We start from the raw sequence: 27,711 nt of genomic DNA on the forward strand, positions 1-27,711 counted from the left end.
GTTTTCCCGGATATTTCTTGGCATGGACAGAGGCATAGCCGTGATTAATTATTCAAACTTAAATGAATACAATGAACAACACCTAAAACACCAAAAAAGCCAAACCCACCCCGTGCATGCATACAAAGGTAAAGCATAGCCGTGATTATCTGTCATTTGTCATGTAGCAAATTATGTTAATTTTATGCCTTTTTTGTGCAGTCATGTGCTGCCTCGTTAGCTGTTAACCCTTGTGGAATACATTTGCAAGAAGAAATTCAAGGTCTTCTGAGGGACACCAAAGCAGGCAATGTATTTAAACCATGAGCAAATGCAGGGTGTGTGGATAGCCCCAGTACTGTCAACGTAGCTAGAATATATAATTATTCAAATCAAAGTGGGTTTGATGGTTCTATTTGGGAGTGAGCCTAAAATAGAGAAGAGCAGTTGGAGGCAAAGATGTTGAGGCTAGGATTTCAGAAAAGCTGCTGTGCATAAAAGCGAGCTGTTTCTGATTTTGATATCGACTCTGTGCCTACCTACTGCTTAATCTCAGTTTCGCCACAGCTTTCCCTTCTTTAAAGTCAGTCTTTAGTGAAAACTGTTATATAACAGGTGATGGTCTTCATTAAAGACTTTGTTGTGCAGTCATGAGTAATGATTGAAGATGAGAAATATCCTGAGAAACGTTTTGCTGACCTTTTTGAGACAAAACTTTACTCCAAAAGCAAAATGTAACCCACCTTTATGTCTCATGTATGAATAGCTACTGAAAGATTGCTGTAGTTATGAGTGTGTGTTTCCAAAGTTAACTCTTGTCACAGGCTGCACTAGAGCAGTTTAGCTTTGCTGACTGCTATTTGAGATGTGTGAATATACTATTCTTCTGCTTGTATCTCAGTGTTTTCTCCTCCTTTGCAGCCGGTTTCAGACATAAGTTAATTATAAACCACTCTGAATTAGGGTAAAGCTGAGTGTAGGTGGTAAAAGCTGCCTGAAAGACCTGCAGACAGCTGGATGCCTAGTCTTGAGCTTTGGACTGCTGTGGTTGGGCTTATTAAAGTATCTTCCACTTTGCTTGGTAAAGCAAAGCACAATTCTTGACTTGTTTGAACAGGTGCACCCAGAGGGAGTAATCTTTTTGATTTTCCTATAAATGTGTTTCCAACATTTCATTCTTTCTTGGGCATTTCAAATGTAAGATAGAGGCTGTCAGTGAGGCATCACCAACTTGCTCTTACATATATTCATAAACTTTACATAATCTCTTTCCAAAAGGCAGGTGTTAAACAATGAACTCATGGGAAGGTGATTTTACCTGCTTGCTGTGTCAGCTGCTGATAGGTGCAGCGAGACACTGAAATCTGCACAAGGAAGTTCTGCGGCGAGGGGCAGTGGAGCGTGCATCACCCGATGGGAATGCTGTAAATTGTGGTTTGCCCTCATGGGAAGTGCAGTTAAGATTTGGCTGAGTTCTTACATACAGGGGTCTGTGTTGCCTTACAGACCTCTAAAGCAGCACATTCAGCCAGTGGCTTAAATGAGACTTGAGGAGTGCAGGTGTGAATGAAAGGAGAGCACAGGGCGTGTCCCTGCTCTCTGTGTCTCCACTCTAGGCTGGCTACAGCATCCCTGCTGGTAGATAGGTGTACACCTACCCATTCCTAGGTGTTGCACCATCTGGAGAGCAGCTGGAATAAAGAATGAGCCAATGTCTGGAAGGTGTTTCTTCAAAAGCTCACAAGCACGTCTACTCTGGCTTATGAGTAAACCCAGGTGCTAATTGCCAGTGGTTGTAACACTCTTGGCTGGGTGAGGAACTGGTGGCTTTCCTGTAAGGAGTGTGGAGAGGGAGCTGCTTTTCATGTCCACATCATGCATTTTGAAATGTCTGAAAAAACTTTGAAATTAGGAAACTTAACAAAACAACCAGGAACATGCACAGCAAGTCAGAAGGGTCCTGCATCAGCCTGTAGCTTCAAGTGGATGCCCAGATATGAGCTGTCCAGACAGCACAAGTATGTGTCATGCTTTACTGCAAACACAATGCCCTTCCAGTTGTCAGCTATGCTCAAGCCTTGGACTTTCCTGTGTGGAGAGATCCTCAGTATGTGCTCTGCCATGAAGCGTTTGGTATCCACTTGAACTCTTACAGTTAATTTAGGCATGTCCACATTTTATGTACTGCTTTTATGTGTCAAGGATTTTCTTGTTACGATTAATACTTTGGTATCTCAAGATAATATCCCATACTTGGTGTACTCAGGTAGACAGGGAATACCAGGTCATCTCTGGAACTGAAGGAGCCCCGGGAGCTGATGGAAAAATGCCCCTTAGTTAGTTGTTTTAGAACTGGTATGGATTTAATAGCTTTAACATGGTTTAAGTGCATGAAGGCTGAGGTTTTAAGACATTGATGTAAGAAAAATACTGCAGTTACATCCCTGCAAAAGTTGAGCAGACAAGTTCTGGTTTGGAATGCCTCTATTAATTGGCATTTTAAAAAGTCAGCTTAAAATCCTATTTGTCTGTGAGGCTTCTGTGTGATGATCTGATATTGCTTATATGGTACTTACTTGGTCATTTCATGTATGGTTTGCCTTTTTTGGCTGTACAGTCGGCTGTTCTGACCCCTACACTGATGCAGAGTTTCTGCTGTGTGTAAAGGTGTGTGACAAGTGTTCTGCAGGTGCTGTGCCTGCAGTCCTGCACAGCCAGTTTGTGCAGGCTTGTAACATTTGCAGCTACTTGCTTGTAGTTCTCATTATTTCTGTGGGGTTTTCCTCCCTTCCCCACCTCCTTTCAGTGTTAATAAATTAAGATTTGGATCTCTCAAACTTTACAGTAAAGAAATAATTCAAATTGGTTTTGGTAGTGCTTCATTTGGTGAAAATGAAGTACTTCTCAACGAAAACAGAGGTTGTTATTATTAAATCCTTGCACTGGTTTAAAGTGAATTGTTTGCCTTACTTTAAGGGCTGCCATGCATGCAGCACATGGGACCTGGTCCCAGAGTTCAGGCTGGGCTTATGGGGGGGATTTCACCACCTCTTCTGCAATTCTTTGTTCATGTGGTGAACCGGTAAGAGCACCATTCAGCTGGTGAAAAGAAGAAAGAAGTTTTATTCCAAGCTAAAAGGGAGTGCTGTAATTAAAGTCTTAAGGTTTTATTTCTTTCCATGATGCTGCTCATACAAATTTATTGAAAAACACCACCACCAGCCCATCAGCCCCCCCAGTCCTGCAGCTTTGCCATTTAAACTGTACAGATTGCTATGATCATACCTCCTGGAACAGCAGTAGAAAGTCAGGTATGTGGTGGCTCAGTTCTGGTGTATCTCAAGAAGAAATGTTTGCTGGATTTGTCCACCTTATGTAAGATTAGTTATTCGATCATATTTCCCTTAGGCTAACAGAACTGGAAGTGACCTGTTTTCCAGGGAATGCAGTTGGTATTTTCAATGCACACCCACACCCCTGCCCCTGTTTTGTCTTTAACCTAATGATAACCTCCAAGGCATAGTGCGGGAGATGTCATTGCTTGTATGTGTATTTGTATTTAGGTGTCCAATAGCAAACTTGAGTTCAAGTTTTTATTTCCCAAGCTTTGCTGGAGCTCAGGAGCCAAGAGTTCAAAGCCTGAGCATGCACATCTAGCGGGTCTGAAGTCCTGCCCTACTCCTTGTTAGGGATGATCCTGCTAGGCTGAAGTATATTTATAGGGTATAGAGACCTCATCAAGATCCTGTGCAGGTAACTAAGCTGTTAGTGATGTCTGTCCCTTTAGATTAAGGGACATGTCTCTCATTGCAGGAGACATAGGGTCTTGGATGTTTAAGTTATTAATGTATGAAATAACAAAACCAACTTTTTCTCCCTTTAAGAAATGATTTCTGTTGCACAAGTTTTAGGACAATAGAAAACCCTAACATTAAAAAACGGGCAAAATTCATACATTTTGGAGCAAAGATGTGTGCATGCATACATGTGTTTAATAATGCCTGTTCTCTTTGCTCTATGAAGCAGCATTAATATCTTTTTTCTTAGTGTTACATGTTACCTCAGTGTTTGGTTTAATTTTCTTTGTTGAAGAATGAATGGGGTTTATTTTCTGCCCCTTTAGAAATATGACAGACACTAATTCTGTGGTTTCTTTTGCTTCCTGTAGGCTGGCCCCGATGCGATTGTATACACTGTCCAAAAGGCATTTTGTTCTGGTCTTTGTCGTATTCTTTATTTGTTTTGGTCTGACAGTCTTCATAGGAATAGCAGGTAAGGATGTTCTCTTTTTAAAAGATTACAGTTCTCATATACTTTGTCTAAACCTGTTGGTATTTACAGATGTATTTAAATGCTAATGAGCTTACTGCTCCTGAGATGTCTGAGGAAGCCTTTGTCTTTACAGGGACAGGGAAGTTTTATTCCATCCCACTTTTTCATAGAAGTAATACCTACAAAGACTTGGTATTTGCAACTGCTTTGCAGCAGGGGAGAGTCGATAAAATGAAACAAGTAGCTTCATTGCAACATAATTTTTTCAGCAGACTGCTACATTAATTGTTTTTCTTTGTATTTCTATATGTAAAATGGTAATGCTAGTACTTGATTTCCTGTGAGGAAACTGTTTGTAAAGCCTTCTAAATGTTTGGGTGATAGATGCCACATAAATACAAAATATTTTAGTATAAAAATATAAACTTGTTAAACATATATGAGTTTAGGTCTCTGGTTTCAGAGATCTTTGTGAGAGTCCTGGCATGACCTGGGAGGCTAAGCACATAAAGCCTGGGTACTCGTCCTGGAGATCAGAGAGATTTGTGGTAGTCTGGTCAACAAAGATACAGTGTCACTAGGGAGTTGAAAAGTAGGGGGCCCTTCTTTATTTCCTGCCAGAGGGCTTTTCCAGGGCTAAAACACACTTGAAAAATAAGTCAATGTGCTCTTCTAGCAGTGTTAAATATACTGATACTCTGCTGTCAGAAGAGCTTTATCGATACAGAAGTTAAGTGACAGGGAGAAGGAAAGTGACTGGTACTCATTAAGCAACCTATATAAGAATTACTTTAGGTTGTTACCATCTTCCTCTACTTTACTGCTGACTTCCACATCACTCGGCATGTCCAGTGTGTTCCCCTGTGTCCATCTCTGACACTTTTCGACATGTTGGGTTTTCTCCACCTCTGCCCTGTCCTTCACCTCCTTCAGAGTGAGAAGGGCTCCCAGACCTCAGAGCCATCCAGTCCTGCCTGACTTGGGAAGAAGGGTGGGTTAATTGAAGGCAGCTGTTTGGGCTTTTTATGCCCATCCGTGCCTTGTAGGCAGTACATTTTTCATAATAGCCTTCAATAATAAAATTTGTCTGTGAAATAAAATCTTCTTTCCTGCTGTTTGATTTATTATAACAGCCATATATAATAAATAAATAAAGCCATAAATATAAAAGTAATAAATAAATAAATAAAGCCATAAATAAATACAGTTTATTTATATAAATTGGCTTTCAGTTCATAAAGGTTAACCACTGATATTCCTGTGACTTGCTGAAGGATGCTGAAGGGCATTATTTGGCCACTAAAATACTGCATCAGCACATTTGCAAAAGTGCATTTCATGATAAAGAGGGGGGGAAAATTAATTATTTAATTTAGTGTAACTGGGCTATTTGGCTTTAAAATTGAACAATATTTGTAGTTGTATATTTACACTGCCAGGCTGCAAGAAATGAAAGAAAGTTGTTTTATGTAAGACTAGGGAATGCTTCTGGAAGAGAAAACTGAGTGTTTTTTTCCTAATCAGTAGCAGAACCTGAGAGGGAGCTGTGCTGGTGTATTGTGTCTGCATGCAGAGTAATCTGGTGGTGTGGTTACCTTTGGCCCAGGGGACTTGGATGCTGCAAGCAGCACTTGGTCATCTGTACCATGCTGTGGTCCCAGGCCTTGCCTGTGATCCCCTTCAGGAGCTGGCATGGCTGTGGGATTCCTGTCCTTGTAAGACTGGTTTGCTGGATAGTTGGGTGACAGTGTTCATTATTATAACTTAAATGTTTTTAAAAGAATGCTGTTTACCTTGGGAGGAGATCCACTGAACAATTACTGTGATATTCCTCACAGCTTTTGTTGACAGCTGCTTGCTTCCTGTGAATAGAAGGCGGGGCCCTAACAACAGAATTCTCCCTCATTAAAGGGTAGAGTCTGAGAAAAGCTCACCAAACCCACTAAGTAAATGAAAGTGTGGGAGATACATCCATATTTTCTGTGCTACTTAAGTGTGCCATTGCCCACACTCAACATCTACACCTGCAGTTTGGGAAGCCTGGCAGAAGCCTTGATTTTCATCTGAGAAATCAATATAGTTTGATCAGAGATGGATGCTGCTCTTACAGTTCTTGTAACCCAAAACAGACACAGACTTGTTTGGAGTTTTTTCCAAGTTGCACTCAACTCTCTTTCTCTTTTCATAATGGGTCTGTGTTATCTTCGGGATGAGACAAGTTCAAAGAAAATCCACAGTGCAGAACTCATTTTCTGTAGCTGTGTGGTTCATCAAGTCAGGATAGTTCTTTGCCTTTGTCTGTTATTATGTTAAGTGAGCAAGACTAAAAGAAAAACAGTAACTATTTAAATTAGTCTCCATTTGTTAGTGGTGCAGCCATAGCTTTTATATATTGCTTGCTAGAGAAGAAGCAGTTATAGTACTAGAGCTTCATTATTTGTTTGGTTGCTGTTCTTAAGAACTTTCACTGTGATTTCTTTGTCCCAATATTGGTTCATATCTTCCAATTAAAAAATTAAAAACCCTTATAAAGGCTAATTGTAGTTGTTTTGTCAAGACTTAATTACTGATATATGATGACTTACCAACTGTCAACACCTACTGAAACTCAATTTTGTTTTTTAAAACAAAAAATGCCTTTCAAAAATCTGGTTTATATGTACTTGAGAGCTGAAAAGTTCAATGATGCAGAACTGACTTTATAGTGGTGGCTGTTAATGATGTTGCACTGCAATTCTAATATGAAATTCTGGCTGTGATGGCTGAAATTCTTAATTTTCCTCTTTAAGTCTGTGAGATGGTTAGTATTGTTATTAGAGTGGTTGTAGGAGCCCAAGCAGTGCTGCATGTTTAGAGCTGTGATGACAGCTAACCTATCTTGGACAGAGCGATCCTATGTTGCTCATTTATACACTTCTTTTCCCTTCTTTCTTTGTAGTAACTTTGAAATGTTTGGTCTGTGTGAGAAACTGCTTTTCTTGCATAATTTTTATAATACTGAGTTTGTGATTGAAAGAGCATAGTTTGAGAGTTAGAAAATTCCGTTAAATTGCCAGACCAAATATATACAGGGAGAGACCATTTGGACAGAGGGATCTTCCTAGCCCAAATACAGGTGTATATGTCTTGCTGATCTCCCTGCCTGCCATACATCTTCTCTGTGTGTGTTCACAATCTGCTGTGTAGACAGATGTTTTTCTACTATTCCCTGTCACTTTCCTGGTTTAGTCCTTTCATGTTTTGTTTATGTAAAAACACAAACACACGTGCATTCCTCTTGTCCTCAGTGCCCCGTGCTCTTGCATGCCTAAAGGGAAATTGTACCACTCTCTGGAACCATCATATCAGGGGTTACAAAGAAGATGGGGCTTTTCTCAGAGGTGCAACACAAACTGGGGCACAAGAAATTCCAGTTAAATATTAGGAAATTTTTCTTAATGTAATGTGAGTTAAATACTGAAACAGGTTTCCCCGACAGGTTGTGGGAGTCTCTGTCCTTAAAGATGTTAAAGACTTAACTGGACATGGCCCTCAGCAGCCTCATCTTATTAAACAAGGGGGTTCTGTAGCTGAGTGCTTTCATTACTGCATTCCCATAAAATCCTGGGAGATATATATACATATATAGAAAGATACAGATAGATATAGATATGAATAAAAAACTACTACTAAAATTGTAGTAGTTTAGAGTACACATTCAGGGCTTTTGACGAGGAGTTCTTGATTTATAATTTACTTTATTTAATAATGTGTAGAAATACCATGTCAGAGATGCTTAAAGGAACATGCAGGTAAAATTTATAAATTATATTGAAATATCCAAGTACTTTACCCTTTATCTGAAACATCTGGAAAGTGGAATACTATTTACCTGCTTTACAGGTGGTATTTTGTACAGTCTTTTGAAAACCTATATTTACATCATCACTTGTATGTATACTTCAATATTATTTTCTTTCTTCCTTCTTATATATTGTGTAGGTCCTAATGTAATTGAAACCTCTGTAGCAAGAACTGACTTAAATAACAGCCTAAAGGTAAGAATTAATAAATATTGTTGGATTATATGAATGGCTTTTTTTGATGTTAGTAATGTTAAACATTTCTCTCCTTCCCTCCGGTTATTTTAAATATTTAAACTTTTACTGCAGAACGTCTTAGTGGTGCTTTCCAGTTTGAAGCTGAACATGCAGTATTGTACTACCCCTGTGTTACTTCATGAATAGCCCAGCAGCAATTTCTGATCTCTTACTGTTGTGAGCAGGTCAGGTAGAGATTTCTAGAGTGTTTCTGCACAGAGGTTTCTGATGAAGAAGCACATGAGTTTTTCCCTGGTGAATTAATGTTGGAGATTCTTGTAGAGGGTTCAGAAACAGAAATTGAGAACATGCATTGAAAAACAATTGAAAAACAATGCACTCAGTGGCAACTAATGCTATCCCTCGTGTGATTTCCCTTTCTATCATCTGTAAAGAAATATTTCTTGTTAATTGTTCACTATCATGTGACCAAGACATGGGATCTGGCTTCCTAAGAGGAACATTCACATATTCTCAAGTGCTTTCATATGTTGGTTCTCGGTTCTTGCATTTTTGTTTGTCTAGCTTTTCACTGTCAAACTAATATCTAAAGTATTTTTTGTGAAAGGGCTGAAAAGGTTTTGTTGTGGGTTTTTTCTCAAAGTGCATTTTCTTTAAATATACTGGGACGCTTTTGTTTTTTTTTTTTACCTACCAGTCACCTATATATGTTTGGATTGATGCAGTACTGTGGGTGGGTTTTATTGTTTTTCAAGCACATCTTAATTTCAAATTAGAGAAGTCTTTCCTGCGTGTAATTTTATCTGTTAATGATACCTTTCATTCTTTTGAACTGAATGTGGAAGTTTTAGAAAACCTTGTGGAAAATAGGACTTTTTTGTAATTATAGTTTAACAGTCTTAAAACTTTGTAGCAGATGAAGGCCCACAAATCTGACTTTTGATGTCAAGTGCTAAAAATTATTTTTTTTTATTTAGGCTAGGCCTCAGGATTTTGTTTTTCACATCTGAACTTTTCTGTTTTATTGCTGCTGCTTTTATAAGGTTTAGGTAGTTGTACCTTTCCTTACTTCAGTGCTTTGCAAAATACATGTGCTGTTTAGGCTGCTTTTCTGGAAGACTTCTATGTGAGCTGCTTATCATGCTGTCCTCAGAGTAGCACATACAAATCTCTTCTCAAAAACATTGTCACAAACATAATTAACATGCCTTTCATCGTTGTAACTACAGATATGTAATGTAACAGTTTAAAGGCTGGTGCTAACCTTGTGGGGTTTTTTTTACAGCTGAAGCCCTTTAATTTAAGTTCACCACCACTGTCAACTTACAACCAGCAGCTGTGGCTGACCTGTGTGGTTGAGCTGGATCAGCATGATGGTGAGAATCTGACCTAATTCTCAGGAAACTGCTATAGCAACCTGTCTATTGTACCTTTAATTCCATCTGTCACACACATGATCCTCTTGCTTTCTGGCTGTGGTTGGTGGGTTTTTCCACTGATACAGTTTTCTTCCACCTCAGCTGCCTCCCTTGGTAAAAACATGGACTGATTGAATTGTAAGCAGCAGGAGTAGGGGACAAGTTGTTTGTTATTTTTTGTGAAAACAATAGTATCTAGATAATCTGTGTATTTCCTTCTTCATTTTGGGGGGAATTAGATGTGTAGATTGTAATGATACTGATTTTTCAATACAGCTTCCCTGTATCAATGTGAGAAATACTGTATTAGTAATTGTTAATCTGTCAAGACTCAGTACAGGGTTTGTGGCTTACTGCCTGTGTATAAAAATACTGTACCCTACTCCAGTAATGTATAACTGGGTTAGTCTGAGTAGTATTTGGATAGCATATGTGTTTTAAACAATTTTGGAACTCTCTTTGAGATTTAATTTCTGCATGTTACAATAGATTAATGCTTTCTGTTTTAATTCCAGTATCCCTCAAGAAGAATGTGACTATGACAGTCAGAGTCCTGGGAGTGGTGAAGGATGGAAGCACACCATACGTTAACAATCAAGTTCACAATCGGACGAGGTTACTCAGTTGTGCACAAGTATGCACTTGCTTAAACAAAACTCTGATGTAGTGCATTTTCTTTAAATCTGTGTGCATCCTACTTTACATTGCAAATAAGAATGGACCTGTTAAACATGTCTCAGGAAAGACTCTACAGGACAGTTTTATTTATAACGGCAATGGAGGCGGTAATGCTGACAAGACACCTTCCTGTCCATCATTTTTCAGTTTACTTCTGTGACTTGTGTCTATTGCCTGTTAAAGACCGCTCTTTCTTGTTAGAGCTGCTCTTTGTCAGTAAAGCAGTGTGTCCTGTTCAGTCACCTAAACAGGTTTAGCAGTACTGAAGAAAGGGATGTTGTAGATGAAGATTTCATCTAGTGTTCCAGAGGAGAGAAAAATTCTTCTCCAACACCTTGCAGAATCCGCTTGAAATCAGCTGGCAGTTGTGTTCTGAAAAAGCCACATTTTTTGCCAGTGTGAAGAAACATTTTATTTGGAGATTGTAATTTTCACTGAAATTTTTAAGCTTAAAGACATTCAAAACAGCTTCTCCAGGTGCAAATCCCTTAGGAAGGACATAGCTGAAGTTTTTTATGATAAGCATATATAGTAAATCAAGTGTTTTTATATAGATATATGCATATATCTGTGAAGTTTGCAGAAATTAATTAGAAGTGCTCCATTAGATTTAATTACACAGCCAAGAGAGCAATATACTTGGATTTTCTCTTTTCTCCTGTTAACTTTTTAAATGAGTTAGTATAAGGTAGTCCCATCTCACCAACTTGAGTTAGTGACAGAGTTATTTCATTCCATCCAGCTGCTGCAAGCAGTTGCTGTCACTGGCTCAGGTGAAAAGCTGGCACTGTTTATTGTTCAGCCACTGATCCACCTGACTGACTTCAGCAGTTTCTTCTGCTCCCTCTGGTATCTTTCAAGAAAGTCTTGATTAGACTGACTGAGACTGGTGAGATATATAATAAATATAATCAATATTGGACCATTTATGAACAAATTCTCCAACCTGTACTAACAGTGCATATTCTGGAATAATTTGAAGACTTCTATGTTCTGTTCTCTGTGTGTGTTCCCAGAAATGCAGTGAAATCATTGTTGCTCATCTGGGCTACCTGAACTACACTCAGTACAACATATTTGTAAGCTTTGAAGATCTGAACAAGTTAACATACACCATCCAGAATATTACTTTCACAGTAAGTATAAAGGTTTCGTCTAGTAAAAGAAGTCTCTTTAATGCTGTAGAAGTGTGCTTTAACTGCAACAAAAAAGTATCATATTTTTGAAGATAAAAAAATGCATAATAATTATTTTTTTCTGTCACTACTGATGTCAGAGCTGTTACAGCATTTACTGTTGATAAGGGTCTAGACCAATTTTTTTAACTCTAAAAGGAAAAAAAAAATTCTCAGAACTACTGCTGCTGTATTCTGTAATAGATAAGTTCAGTCTGAGTGCTGGGAGATATTTTTTACAATAGGCAGGCTAGATTAGAACATCCAGTTTTCTGCATTTGCTTATAGAGATGCTGCTTGTCTGCAGGATGGTATTTTTTTTTCAGCCTCCCCAGGAGGTGTATTTGAATTAGCAAAATTTTCCAGACTTCATAAAAGTGTGAACTGGAAAGGTTTAGCTAACTCAAAGGAAAATAGAGAGATTTTTTTTGAGGGCACTGTGCTTATGAGGAAGATAATTGATTTTTTTTTCAGCTAACACAAGCAGGTTACTAAAATAATTCACTCAAATGATCTCCAGTGGAATAACTATCTCAGTTAATAGTGCTAAAGATTGCTTATAAAGCACTTATATATATAATGTGTATTGATTGACTTCCAAAAGAAATTTAGAAACATTTGCATTGGGAGAAAAAGGAACTTAACCAGGTTAATAACACAGGTTCCTCTGGTATATTTACCTGTATACAACATTCACTGTGTCAGAGCAGGTAGCAACCAAAAATCTTACTGTAAAGGAAAAATATTTTTAATATACCAAATTAACTTTCTAAATATTAATATTTTTAATACTCCAGTGCATAAAGCACATAATTAAAAATAAGCTCTAAGGGGAAAAACACCCTAGGCTTGCAAACCCTTTATTTACTTCCAGATTTCAAACAGAGCATAGTATTGGGGCATTTGTAGTTGTACAGTTTTTTATCTTCCTTTGCAGGGTGCCTTTAAGGGAGACCTGTATGTAATCCCAAAAAACCTTCAACCCAAACTTTCCTGCAGCAACTAAAATTGTCACATTTATTTAATTATTAAATTGTTTATGGTGATCTCAGTTGAAATCAGTGGATTGCCTTTTGTATAATAGGTTTCTCTACATATAATTTTCATTCTACATTTACAGTTTAAAAAGACAAGACAGAGGTTGACAGATTTAATACATTGAAAGGTAAAGCTTGTTCAGATGAGCAGAGCGTGTGTTGTGCCAGGGAGCTTACATTTCAAAAATGGCTTCAGAAGCATGCCAGGTATGAGATAAATTGTCAACAGAGCAGAGTTTATGTAAACTGACATGTTATAATTAATATTTATGCCTTCTAATAGTTAGAGTAGAAGAAGGAGGCTTTCCCCCTTAACCTGTGTAAAGATTTGTGTTTCTGGTAAGCTGCTTATCCTTCCTTTACATGATTTTCTCTTTTTAACTTCTGAGACAAGTGAGTAAGCTTTAAGAAAATCGACTCCTTACAGGAAGTGCCCCTGTACCTTTCTGAGTTCTTCATAATTTATGCATCTGACCTTGGTAGTACAGAACAACACACTGGATTTACTCATTTATTGGCATTCAAACTTTGATTGAAAGTGCAGTTGAGATCAATGAAGACTATCCTATTTGTCCTGAGAGTGCTTTAAAACAGGACAGCAGTATGTTAGGAAGTGGCAGGATAAAAGAGAAGCAAGGCTATTATGCTGCTTTTCTTATCTTTTTATCAGATAGTCCTGTGATTACAAATTTGTCTTTATTTTTCTATGGTGACGCAGTGGAATTTGGTTATACCTTTATGGAATTTAGTTATACCTTTAAATTTTGAAAAGCCACAGAACTTTTCAGTATCTGCAATAAAGTGCTAATTATTGATGTCATATGTAGTTTGTCAAAATACTACTCATCAGGCTCTTCTGTTTTCTTGTAGTGGAAGACCTATAATCCAACCTTTTCACAAGTTGAAATATGGTTCCGATTTGTCTTTGTGGTTCTTACTTTTATGGTCACGGTAAGATTTTTTTGTAGCTTTTCTGGAGTTTATTATGTAGGCAGCTGACAACAGTGCTCTCTAATGCTGTGGTTAGGAATTTAACCCCAGGCAGCAAAGTTGATGTTACACTGGATGTTGAAGTTTACACTGAATGGGTGTAAAAATGTTTCTGAAATACTTATGTAGCTGCTGCTTTTATGTTTTTACAAGTGGTATTGAAGGGACATTAAGAAAACAGGATAAATGGAAAACTTGTTTTTCTAAACTCTGGGTTTGGATTAAACAGAAAAAAATTACTTAGACAAAGGAAGTTGTGATGAGATGCTGAAGAAAAGTATTATTTTGCAGTGTAGGTAGGCTCAGGAATAGGATGGCCAGAGTGTGGGCTGTTTAACCTTGACCTGACATTAAAGTTATCACTGCCTTGCATGTGAGCATGGGCCAGATGACCTCCAGAGGTCCCTTACAACCTAAATTATGCTATGATTTAGATGATGTCTCCTCTCTAACCTGTCTTGGCTCCTGGAATAGAAGTGTTTGGAAAAAAAGCTAACATAAAATCTAAAATCCTGAATTTTCAAAGTAGGGATGCCAAAATAATGCACGCTTGCCTAGCATTTTTCTTGTAGATGATGTTGCTCAGATAATGGTGAATATAAAATGCAATCTGCTTTTTAAAAAAGTGAGTTCAAGTGGAAGTCATTGATAGTGTGTTACCAGTACACAATGAGGCAACATCTTTTTTTTCACATGTTGTTGATTTTCAGGTACTGGCTGGTTTACTTCCCAGTTTGCTTGAGGAATTAAGTAATTTGCATTGGGGTCAGCGAGCAAACTTGAAATAGAAACTAGGAGACCTGGTGCCCGTTTTACAGTGTTCTCAGTGGCAAAGGCCTTGTGAAGTAGCCTTTGCAGTGTGCTGTGCTCTCTCTTAGCTCTGGTTAAACCATTGGAGGCTGTATTCCTTCATTACAAATTGTTGTTGTTGTTGTTTTATAGTGTCTCTTTGCACATTCCCTGCGGAAATTCTCCATGAGAGACTGGGGTATTGAACAGAAATGGATGTCCATCCTACTTCCTCTCTTGCTACTTTACAATGGTACTTGTATCCTTGAATTTTTGGAAAGGCACCTTTTTAAAACAGAAGCAGGAAAAGAAAAGACAAAAAGAGAAGGCAAAATGGAATTTCTCCTTGAACTTATAAGCAGTTGTTTATAAAGCTTCAGAAAACTAAATTTAAAAAAAAACCAGCCCTTTCCAAGTGTAGCAAATTCAAGGGCATAATGAGTGGGTGGATTTTGTTCTTCTCAGTCACATGGATGTCAACTATTTATTTAAAGCTCTGATTGGAATAGGTGCCTGCATACTTAACCTTTCAATTTCTGTTTGTCTGCTGTCTTCATTTTTCAGATATTCACACTTCAGTTAAAAATGGAGGCTACTTTTAGTCCAGTAAAACACAGCAAATTCTAGCACTTTCTAGCAGTACCAGAAGAATATTTTCATCTTAGTCATTATACGGTAATTTTTTAGGTTGTCACCATTAACAGTGGTTTAGTAGAAAGTTTAATAAAACCTGAATTCTAGAAATGTTGGCAACCATTCAAGATTATTGCTACAACAGAGTGGATTGCTGCTGGAGGCACCGTTTTCTTTGTTAATTTATTTAAAATAAAAGAAGCTCCAATTTCATTTACTGGGGTAATTTGAAAAAATATAGGCTTTTTTTTGCTCTGCTGAAGTTAGATTCTGCTTTACTTTTCATACTGAAAGGATTTTTTTTCTCTGTGTTTAACTTTTTTCTTGTTTTGTTACAGATCCATTTTTCCCCCTTTCTTTTCTGGTGAACAGCTGGTTTCCTGGAATGCTGGATGATCTATTCCAGTCGCTGTTTCTGTGTGCATTGTTGTTGTTTTGGCTTTGTGTTTACCATGGTATAAGAGTACAGGTAAGAGAGTACAGTATCTTCTGCTTACTGAGGAGACAGGACTTGTTTTGTTCAGTTCTCTCAAAAGGTGACAAAAACGAAATCAAATTCTTACAAAACAAACATTTATTTTATTCATAAAGTACAACGTGTCACATGAAGCTTTGCAGTTAGAATGATTTATGGTGAAGTAGATTATTTTGAGTCAACCAAGCCTAAATGCAATAGATGGGACAGTCGTCAGAATTATGATGCCATTATGCTTCATTCTTGCTTGAAGGGTTTTTATGTTGTATGTGGTAGTTGATTGGTTTTTTTCAACTACTTTAAAATACTACATAAGAGAAATAGGAATTCTGGAGCCTATGCCTGTATTTGCATTATCAGTGAAATATGTGGGACCTTATAAATAGGATGCTCCAACTCTACTTCATCTTATTAACACAAATGATGATACAATATTATATCTTCTCTAGTCACTTGTGCAGGGTAAAAATGCAAAAGATGAGTCTCTTAATCCAGTTCATGTTGAGTAAAACAAAGATGATAGTTATTTTATCTGTCAAGAACGAATATCTCAAGTGTGGGTTTACACTTTCACCACATTATTGTTCTCTTAACAGGGGGAAAGGAAGTGCTTAACTTTCTATCTGCCCAAATTCTTTATTGTTGGACTGCTGTGGCTGGCCTCTGTTACTCTGGGAATATGGCAAACGTAAGTAATTTTAAATGTATTGCACAAGTATGAGCTGAGAGCGTTCACCAAGGAGAAGACTGTGTGTACCTAGTGGTATCTATTTCTTAATGCTCGGATTGTGATACAGGAATGGAGTTCAAATTCTGCATCTTTCTGTTCTGCAGATTGTGACTGATTTGAAAACAGTTCTCCATGGACAACCTAGTAGTAAATAATTTCATAAATCTGAGTGTGATCTAGAAATCATTCTACTTCGTCAGTGTGTTATGGCTCCCTACAGGAATCATTCTAGTGCTATGGCTCAATTAGCATTTAGTAGCTGAGGCATCAGTTTCTCTGTGGCTAATTATGACATAGTTTGACCAGACTTTCTTGACTATTAAACCTGCACAACTGGTACTCACATGGCTTAGTCAAGCTATGCTGTCCTTACTCAGAACTCCATTATTTTGCTTGGTTTAGTGGTTCTCCCTTTTTTCCATTTTGTTGTGTTAACATAAAGGTGTCACTCTTCCCTCACGCAGAAAACTTCATCCATTTTAGTACATTTGTAGTTTTATACTGTTTTAGTCTCAAGTGTTTGTCCCTTATTTTATCTCTCAGAAGGAAGATGCCTTCTAAACTTCTCCTTGCCATTGTACATTACTGAAAGCAGTGCAGGTGCAGGAATGCTCGTGCTATTAGTAAAATTGCTATGAGGGAAGGCTTCATGCCACAATTTTCTAAGGATAAAATGTAGACAGTGAATTGTGAAGGCTTGTAGGAATCCTGAAGGCTTGTAGGAATTTACATGATACGCATTTTCTAAAAAACAAGTGGGGAGATTAGACATGATCCCAATTTAAATCCTCCGTATTTCTACAAATTTAGTTTGCTATATATGGTAAATTGTCATGACTCCATTGGAATTAATGGCATTGCACCAACTTACACAGCCAAACCCTTTTGTTATAAGCTCTACATAGTAACCTTAAGCCTTTTCTTTGTGAGTGGGTTTCTTGATGAGCATGTCTTTTTAACCTTGTCTGTAATTATGCATTTTTAATACCACTTTTTAATTTTTAATCTTTTCTAGTGTGAATGAAGTACATGACCCTACGTATCAGTACAGGGTTGACACAGGTAATTTCCAGGTAAGTCAAAAATTACTTCTTGCTGTCCAATTGTCAGGTACAGGTAGGCAAAATAAAGATATACAGGCCTGTTCTTTTATAAAAATGTATAACACAGTTTAGAAAACAGAAAATGCTGCTCAGACAGTCTTACTCTGACTAGAATACTTTCGTTTTTGCTTTAGATAGACTGTATTGATAGCTGTCCCATTGAGAAAAGTAAATTGTATTGCAAATCTGGAGTCTAAACACCACAAGTTTGTTGGGATTGAAAGAAAAAATTTTTAGTCTGTTGTTCAGTTTTGTACTTCTTAACTCCTGCCAAGGTCCCCTACTCTAGCAAATTTCAGATTTTCTTGTAAAAGAAGATTTGATGTACATGGGTTCTTGTATTGTTCTTGGGAGCTGTGTTTTTAGAGAATTATTGAGATTCAGCCAACTCTGAATTTGGTTAACAAAATCCTGGTTCCTATTAAGCATCCTTTCTATACGTTCCCCAAAAACCTCCTGAATGTATCACCATCCTTGTTTCATGAGCCTACTTTCCCTGTATAAATTGACCATTCTGTGTTGTGCTTTTCAAAACTAATTATTTCTGTTGACAGAAGAAGGAATAGATGAAATCTTATTAAATAATAAAACCTAACACTTTCCTTATAGGGAATGAAAATCTTCTTCCTTGTGGTGGCAACCACATACATTCTCTACCTTCTGTTCCTGATAGTGAGAGCATGCTCAGAACTTCGAAACATGCCTTATGTTGGTAAGGAATACTTCTTTTGATTCTTCCCAAACAGGCTTGCTTCTCCTAGATGTAGGTGTAAATTCACTGATAACAACTTTTCTCCATCTTTTTCAGATCTCAGGTTAAAATTCTTGACTGCATTAACCTTTGTAGTGCTTGTCATTAGGTAAGGCTTTTCGAAGTACATTTGTCAGTACTCTAACTTTTCTAACCTTTTTTTCAGGGCTTTGAATACATTTTGTTGTAATAAGTTAGTCAATGAAACTGAAGACTGCCTTTTAATATTATTGTGATGGCAAGCATTTCTTAATTTTATAACCCTTCTTGAGGCTTTTTGACCTAACTGTATATTATTTCGATTACCTGGCAATGCACAAGATTTCGAAGTTCACTTGGCAGAGCTCTTCTGGAGCTTTGTAGGCTTCACTTAGTCAACGCAGAAGTTTACTGTTAATTTCTTACATTACTGTTAATATCTGTTTTCCCTACACCAAGCTGTTATTTCAAAAAGCTGTTGACTATTGGATTGTCTGTAGTGGATGAAATCTGAGGATTTCTGCTTTTCTCAGCTGAGTGCTAACTTTGAATCACAAAAGAATCATTCTTAATTTAGAACTAGCTAAGCAAATGTATCTTAAAATAAATGGTCTGCATGTTAACATAATTACCCTCTCATATATTCTTCTATCAACCTACTATTCCAATTTTGCAGCCTAAGGACACAGTACACCTATATGCTTTATTTTTTTCCCCACAGCATTGTTATACTCTACCTACGCTTTGGAGCACAAGTTCTACAGGACAACTTTGTTGCTGAGCTGTCAACTCATTATCAGAACTATATCCTTGTGCTGTGATACTGCTCAAGTAGGAATGTTAATCTGTTTTCATGCAGAAGGTGCTTTAAAATGATGTATCTAAGAGTGAGACCTTTGACTTCTAGGTGGACTCTTGTAGTTGAGTCTGTTTTGTTTAGGATTTCCTGTCAGCATTTTGCAATGGCTCTTCATAAAAGTTGTCTGAGTTTAGTGTGTCCACATCACAGACATCACAACTGCTTGTGATACTCTCCAAGAGAAATGAAGTCTTAGATATGCATACCTTATGCATATCTAACTAATTTTAATGAGATATTATGGCAGATTTGGCTGTATTTGCTGCCTCAGTTGTTTGCTCAGTTGTTTGCTCTATACTTACCGGTTGTCATGGGGCGTATTAAAATATGAGAAATTAATAGTTTGGATGTCACTGAAAATACGTTTGTATATTGGTCCAAGTCTACATGTGATACAGCTCACAACAGAGAATTTAATTGGCTTGAGAGACTATTTCTGATGTCTTTTGCCAGCAGGATTGTGACCTGTATTCCTGCCCTGAACTATTAGTTGTTGCTCTGGGTGACTGCAGCTGCTCTGGTTGCTGATTAGCTTAGGTATGATTTGGGAGGTAGGAGAAAACAGTATGTAAAACCTTTAGTATTCACCTAAAACAAAGGCAAGAAACCATCTTCGGAGTTCTGTCCACATGTCCTTTCTCCTTCCTCCTCCATCACTCTGCCAAGGAAGAACTTTTAAAAAAATAAACCAAACTAAACCCACCTGAACACCCAACTTACTCTGCTTTCTTTCAGCATTCAAGGCAGAACCATTTGATTGACCATACACTCCACTGCTCAAAAGCAGACTGTACCTCAGCAAATGTTACCTTAACACAATGTTACTTGTGTTAAAGCTCTGTTTTCAGTGGGAGCTTTACCTTGAAATGGCTTGAGTACAGTAGTTGTCATTGAATTTAAAACATGCAGTTTTATTTAGCCACTCGTGCTCACAAACTTGAGTAAGGTAAACATTCTTTCCATTGAAACAGCCTGTGTGTGGGTTGGGTCTTGTTTCCAAAGTTAATATGTATGGAACTATATTGAGCAATGTCCTTAACACTTACTACCAGCAGAATTCTTATCATTTTATGGGTTATTGAACTTTTATCTCTACACATTAGCGTTTGTGTATTCCCCCTCGAAGAACGCACTGTATGGTAAGTGTGAGCCATTGTCTGGCAAACATGGATGACAAGCTGCCCTATTAGCAGATGCTGTGCAATGCCTGGTTGTCTCATTACTGTTCTGGTTTGCTTTGAGTTAACAGAAGCCAGAGCTGCACTCACTGCTCCTGAGCAAATTAGCATTGGAAATATGAAGGAACACATAAAATGTAATCAGCTGATTAGCTGGGCCTGAATTCTTGTGCACCTAGGTCAAGTTTACAGTCAGTATGATGTTTGCATGTAATGCACCAACCTTTGAAGTGACTCACAGACAGCCCTGAAGGAACAGCATCACTTCATTTGTACTTTGTTCTAATGCAAGTTAATACATCGCCATGCTGGCAAACTGGACTCTGAAATCCAAGTGCTGTTGGAAAAGTAGGAATGAAACTGATCTCTAATATGGGAGAAATTTTGGAGAACTTGCTATGGCGGGGGGCTGCACAGGGCCCGTGTAAGGAGGGACAAAGGATTGAGTCAGTGGCAATTCTGGTTTTGCATTGTGATATAAAGAATACAGTCTGACTTACATAATGATTATAAAATATTTCCCTCACTAAAAGATAAAGATCATTAAAATAAATATTTTTACTGAGTACATTGTCTGCTTTAAGCATTCTGTTCAAGGTACAGAACCATAGAAGAGCCCAGTTTGAAGGAGACCTGGAAAGATGATGTGGCACAGCCTTTCATGGGAAAGGAGGCCTAGATGAGGTTATCTAGCAACCTGTCCAATTGTATCATGTATGCTGAGAGCATGCAGGGGGAAGGCACTAAAGAGTGGAGCTCGTCCTTTCCCTAATTTAGAATTGAGATGAAGAAAACTTCCAGAAAAATGCTATTTTTCCATTCAGAACGGAAAAAGAACTGGCTGGATCTGCAGATAAAGTTGGAAGCCTTCTGTTGGGTTGCAGAAGTATTTGTTTGTAGACAGCAGAAGGTAAAATGCTGCCAGGAAAAAGTTGCTATGGCAAATTGCTGGATTGAATTTTACTTGCATATAACTATGAACTGCAGCTAAGCAGCACAGATTATGCAAGAAATTAAGCCCTTAAAACAAGCTAGAGGGAATTGTCATAAATAGCAATTGGAAAGTATGTGTTTCTTTTCATCTCACAATAAAGGTACAAATTGTTTCTTCATCTCTTTCAAGGATAGAGAATAACTAGATAATCACTGACTTGCAGTCAAGGGATTCCAACTTTGGTCTACTATATTTTTAGTTTAGAAATAATCAAGAAGTCTGTGCTTTTTAAATACATAAGAAATTTTGATTAAGAATAATCAATTTATGTGCAGGTTGAAATATGACACGGGAAATTGCACAGGGGAGGAAATGAACTTAGACAACATGTAGAATATTTATCTAAAAATGAGATTAATGAATCTCGTTTTTAGATAAATAAAAATGTGTTGTCTCCTTAACTCTTAAGAACACTATAATTATGTGGCTGAAAGGTAGTGAATTTAAAGGAGAGAATTCCTGTTTACATATAGTTTTGTTGAACTATGGTTATGACTGCCTTGGAAGTTGTTGTGTCTGTTGCTACAATGTTGAGTTAGCACTACAGTCACATTTATTTAACACACTAAATTAACCCTTATTTGTGTTTTCCAGAATCACAGTTGAAAGACAATCCTGCTTTTTCTATGCTGAATGATTCAGATGATGATGTGATTTATGGGTAAGATTAAAAAATACCTTTGGAGAGGTACTTCTGGTGTGTTATTTTTGCAATATTCTTTTACATATTAATTAAGTGAAGGGTTTGTTAGTGAAAGTTTTCTGCCTAAAGAATAGAAGTATAGCCTTTTCTGAAACAGAAATACAATGAGAATGCATGTTTTTTTCTTTTTTTTTTTTGGTTTCTAAAAGGGATTGCCATGGCACTGATACAAACAGGTAAGAAAGTATTATGGTGCTGGTAGCTCATGGAGTGAAGGCAGTAAGAGCTATGAAGGGAAAGGGCTTCCTTTTTACACTGGGAAGGACTGCAGGAGTCAGATGGAATTAGCAAAGAGCCATCTCATATGTAAATTATTCAGGGAAGGACAGGGTCACTTCTTAAGTCTCCAGCACTTACTGAATGAAGAATAATCAAGTCTAGCAAAACTTCCTTGACTTGGATGATTTTATGTAATATGAGAATTACAGTAGCACTTGAGACCCATCGCAGTCAGGTGTCTGTGCTGGACATGAAATACACCCGTGATGTTTTCACCTCTCACCAAAGACGCTGAAGTGGCTGGAACAGTGAGGATGGGACCAACACTGCAGTAACCTGAACAAGTTCATGCTGGGATAGCTTGCCTTTGGTTAGTTAGATGAGTAGTGGTAGTGCCAGCTTGCTTCTTGCTATTCTATGTGAAAAATGGCTTTCACTGGAGAAACTTTTATCCTCTGGAGCAAAAATCGTGTTGTTCATAGCTCCCACAAGGAAGAAAAACAGATACCAGCTTCTTACCCAAGTAACAATTTGATGCCTCAATGTAGTTTAGAGTCCTCCTCTTTATTTTCAACTTCCTATCTGAACTGTTGTATGTTCAGAAATTACAACACGTGTCTGTTTCACAGGAGTGACTACGAAGAGATGCCTCTTCAGAACGGCCAAGCTATTAGAGCCAAATATAAAGAAGAGTCAGACAGTGATTGATTGACTGGTTTCAATGCAGACAGACTTGTGCATCTGGAGTTCAGCCAATTCTGAAGTTTTCCTTGTTGGACAACTTCTTTGGGTTCCTACAGTCTGCTGTCACCTGAACACAATTCCCAGGAAGGACATCCTGCTTCTGTTTCTGTTTACAAGGATAAAACTGAGAAAACAAATGATGGAAATGGTTGTGGTGAAAACTGAAGAATCCAAATTTTTACATGTCTTATAAAATGCCTAATAGTAGGATGTCTGTGGACTAAAATCTTTGTCTATTTCCGTTTAAAAGTCTCACAGATTGTATACTGCGTTTCAAATTGCTTCCTTGCTGCTCCATTTTGGCTTTTTTTGTTTTGTTTGTTTTGTTTTCTTTTCTTTTTTCTCTTTAGGATGATGTACAGCATACTGCCATTCATCTCTTGCATTTTGCATTAGCTGTTTTGTATTCTGTCCACTGTGGTATGAAGTGCCTCATTTCCCTTTCAGTTTTCTACCTTAGCCTTTTGAGCTGCAGGCAGGGAATGAAGTGTTTTGTTTTTTTAATCAGTGCAAGAAGACACAGGCTTTCTATTCTTCCTTCAAATAAGTGATACAGACTTAAGGCCATTTTTAAAATACATTTCAGTAAGTTTACCGGATTTAGAAGTGCAAGATACGGGCAAATAGGCAAGTTGTAGTGAGCCAAAATATTCTCAGTGGTGCAAAATTATTTGTATAATTATGTGTTTCATGACATGCTTTACTGCTACAGCAGAAGTGTCTGCATTGGTTTTTTTAAACAGCCATTTCAAATGGAAATGTTTCAGCCACAACAGATCTCAGAAGGAAGCCAGCACTGGCTTTTTACTGGTCTTCTTGTATGCTGGAGGAGATTGTCACTTACAGAGAATAGAGTATGGAAGTCTTAAGGAATTACAGTTTCAAATTTCCAAACATTTCATTTTTAGAGTTTTTTCCCCTACATCAATTTTCCCTTAAGCTGTATTCATAGATAGTTACTCTTCATGCTAAGAACAGTTGTGGTTGCTCATGTACTGAACGTGTCTGAGAGTCAGCTTGTGAGCATGTTCTGTGCACAGTTCAGCTTCTTTGTCATACCAGTCACCAGTGTATGATGGGAACTTTTACTAGCACATGTTGTGATTATTTGTATTCCAGTCTGTGCTGGAACAAAGTTATATGGGAATTAAGTATTCCTTGTACAATGCTGCTGCTTCTCTATTTAGAAGTTGGTTTTCTCCTACACCATTGTTCGGTTCTTTATTTAAGATGTTTGTTTGTAACTACTTTTGTTTTCAGATACTTGACATTTCTAAAAGTATCTCCATTTTTCATGTACTTACAACAGAGATTTACTCTTGTAAAATTTCTCTGCCCTGCTGCTTTAGAAGATTCCCAAAAGCACTGTTAATCTACTACACTATGGTGCTGGGTTGCACTAGGGGATTGTGCTCATCATTAAAGTAGTTTAAGCAGAAGAGTGCAATGAAGTCCTGCTGGACTTGCTGAGTCATATTGGGGAAAAAGGAGATTTGTTATGCTTTAATGCAACAACTGCTCTAGACCGTGCCCATTGCAGTGACCCTCTGGTGGCTGTTCAGTCATGAAGGGGAGGCTGCACAAGGCAGCAACTCACTTAGAGAGGACCAAAGGAACTCCGGCTTCATGTGGTTGCGCCCTTGCTGTCGTAGAATAGTTCAGTTTAAATCAGTGCTCTGCTAAAGATGTGTTGTGAGACATTGTGTGCGTGTGAGAGAGAGAAGGAAAACTTTCTAAAATTATGTGGAGCTGTGAAATTTTTGGAGAGTATCTGAAATGAAAACCTTTTTGTGCCAGGGATCATTTCTTTGTTAGAAGCCAAAGCACTGTTGTATGGCTAAAGCAAGGAAATTACTGGGGAGGAAGAGCAGGTTTTTCCCTTTAACTTCTTACTTGGTATTACTTTAGAAGAACATACAGGAAAACACTAAAGAAGTAATTCAAGTTAGTGGTGGTTTTCTTTCCAGAAAACTGTAGTAAAATGTACCTTCAGCACTTCTTTTTAGACTATTTTGGAAGGGAATGGGCGATGCTCTGTATCCAGAGTCCATTCTCGTTTTTACTGTTTCTGGGATAACTCTCCCTATTTGAATGTGCAGAATCAGACTTGGCAACGAATTTGGCATTGTTTACACGAGCCAAATCCTTTCAAGTTCTGTTGGAGTAACAGTAGGTACAGGAAGTAGGTTTTCAAAAACTGATATTTACACGATTCTTACATACTCAGATATTTTTCCTCTGATATTGTTTAATTCTCTCCTAAATTGTTACGAAAATTTGACCAATGTTTCTTAACACAGTCTGAACTGGTGTTTACAGTTCACTCTCAAATAGTGTCATGCCTTGGGATTTCATTAACTAAAAAACATATTTTTAATCTAACTTGGAGATTATTTTTTCTAAGCTGTTTTCAACCCATTTCTCTTGCTGTTCTGTTTGAATAAACTTCACTACATCACTACATTCGAAGTGGAAATAGAAAAGCTAAGAATGGGAAATGTGTACTTAAAGTAAGTATCTCACTATGAACATAGTGAGAAAATAATTTCTGTGGTTATTTTTAGAGATTATATTTAAGCAATTTTTTTGCCATGCAAAATAGCTTTCTGTTTTGGAAGTGCTACAGCGTTATGGTAGCTTGGTTGAATCACTGTTGCATCAAATTCAATATACAATAAGATGGCAAAAGCAGTGAAGCAGATGAGGAACTAGTTTTGCCAGCAAGACTCCTCTTATTTCCATGATTGGAGAGCAGAGACAGTATTTGAAGAATATTCCAATATGGGTTGTAAACAGCTTGGGAGTAGGTGGCACAAATTCACTTCTGAGTAGTGTTGAAATCCAAGGGTCAAACAGAAGAAATCTTTCTAAGAAGCTAGTCTGGCTTTCCTTTTACTACTGCTAAATAGTTATTTGCATCACTACTGCAAGGTACAAAACAAGAAATGTACAGAGGAAGGCCCCACAGCATACAGTGATCCTGGCCCTAAAGGAGATCCCATTAATTACTGCAAGACTTCCATGTACACAGTGATTACAAGGGTCTTCTAAGAAATCAATAATTGGGTGCAAGCCACTCATACCAACTGCTTTCTGTAATATTTGCTTTACAAACACAGCCAGTGTTGAAATTGGTGGAAACTTTCCTGGGACTGGCAAAGAGGCAGCCTAAGGCTTAACACTGGTGAGAAACAGCTTGTGCATTGGATCTGTGGTACCAGAACTGGGGAGAACAGTTCCAGCTAGGAAAGACTTCGATCTGTAGTCTTTCTCTGAGCCAAATGACAACATTTCATCCATAGTCACCTAATTTCCCCACCCATTTCCTTTTGCTTATGCCAGTAATAACTTTTGCATTACTGTAACATTTTTTTAGGAGTTTGTAAATATGTAAAATGAAAATATGGAAAAATTGTGTACCAAAATGGTATAAAAATGTGTAAGATAAATGCTCTGTTTAATGAGAAGCTGTAATTAAATGCTGCTTTGAGAAAGTGTGCATGAGGACATGTTAAATATTCTGTGTAAGTTATGCTAATATCAGCAAATTATCCATTTATGTTGTAAAATTTCATGCTAATGTGGAATATGAAGGAAAACTGAATATTTTACTTCAAGAAAGTTTCTTTGAAGACTTTATGTGCATAATCATTGTTAAATATGTTCATAATAAAGTTTTCTATCTTTATATCGTATCCTAGGTTTATTTTCCTTCTACTGAATTTTAGTTTCCTTCTCATAAACTGTTTTCATGACTTACACATATTTTCAGTTTACATGCATTTTTTATGCATATTTAAGCTTGGTTAATTGCATAAGGATGGGATCCAAGAAGCTGTGTCATTGCAGGTGTTTCGTATTGTTTATTGGGGGTTTTTTTATTACCTTGCCTGGACTTGAAGGGCCAGCCAGGTTACATAAGGGACCTACCATTTTCAAATGGCTTCACAGTGGCTTTGCAAAGTCTGCTGTGGCCACGCTGGCAGTGAGAATTCTCCTGGTGAATGTTAATACCAGTAATAAAAAATAGGTTTAGAGATAGTGAAGATGCTGATGTCATTCACCAGCTTACAACTGTATCTTCCAAAAGTCCGCTCATAGCTGGTAGACTGCAAAAACGATCAGCACATCACTTGCTGTTTGGGGTGATGCCATTTCTTATATCAGCTCAAGGGGAGACTGAAATCTGTGCTGAATAAAATGGCCACAACCTTCCCTGCACAAATGGATATGCTGCTTACTCCTGGCTGTAGTATCAGACAGGGTGGCGCTCTTAGCAGCAGCAGTTAATCCTGGAGCCATTTCCACACAGGTCAGACTCCTCTGTGGCAGTGACAGTAAAAGGCTTCCTCCTCCCTCCTCCTCCCCTGCAGACTGGCGCTGCCATGCCCCCCATTTCTGTAGCTGTAATCATATAAAGAGCCACTGCAATAAGCAAGAGACAGCAGAGACTGGCTGTATAATTACCTTGAATGCTCCATCCACAGTTTGGGTTTATTTTTTTTAAGGCGCATTAATTACCTAGAGCCAGGACTCTGCCAGCTCATCACCCAAATGTTTACTTTGGCTGGAAAAAATTCTTAAAACTAAGGTGTTTGAAGGTCATGAAAATTTTTTAAATTGGTTACTGTGGAACACCGACACAGTAATTGCTATGCAATTTTAAAGAAGAGCAGTCATGGGAGTGGGAAACCAACACCAAAAATCCACAACCTCTAAACCCCTTTCTGTAGTCCTAGAACTTACATTGGAAGTACTGGTTACTGCTCACATTTAAAACTATCTATAAAACTGTATCCACCTTCCTGTAACGCAACTCCTGTTTTAATGGAGTCTCTCCTCCATGCAGCCTTTACACTGACAAGCATCTCAAACATTTGTTGGGTTTTTTTTTGCAGCTCAGCATTTGCATGAACCAACAAACACCAAAAGATCAAGGGATTTGCTATAATCAACATGAACAAA

At 37.7% G+C, this 27,711-nt stretch overlaps 1 protein-coding gene across 1 annotated transcript; it reads left to right on the forward strand.

Annotated features, from left to right (window-relative positions):
• TMEM181 (transmembrane protein 181) lies at positions 1-26,434 on the forward strand. The gene is made up of 17 exons (XM_041469996.1): positions 1-128; positions 4,148-4,251; positions 8,233-8,288; positions 9,577-9,667; positions 10,225-10,343; positions 11,404-11,523; positions 13,470-13,550; positions 14,532-14,631; positions 15,350-15,480; positions 16,083-16,174; positions 17,232-17,289; positions 17,929-18,031; positions 18,128-18,179; positions 18,771-18,853; positions 19,958-20,047; positions 21,675-21,741; positions 22,632-26,434. The coding sequence occupies exons 2-17, from the start codon at positions 4,158-4,160 to the stop codon at positions 22,708-22,710; spliced, it is 1,416 nt and encodes a 471-aa protein (XP_041325930.1). The 5' UTR covers positions 1-128; positions 4,148-4,157; the 3' UTR covers positions 22,711-26,434.
• The last annotated feature ends 1,277 nt before the right edge of the window (positions 26,435-27,711 follow it).

Source organism: Pyrgilauda ruficollis, unplaced genomic scaffold (genome assembly GCF_017590135.1).
Source record: "Pyrgilauda ruficollis isolate IOZ18807 unplaced genomic scaffold, ASM1759013v1 scaffold24, whole genome shotgun sequence".
Taxonomy (NCBI): domain Eukaryota; kingdom Metazoa; phylum Chordata; class Aves; order Passeriformes; family Passeridae; genus Pyrgilauda; species Pyrgilauda ruficollis.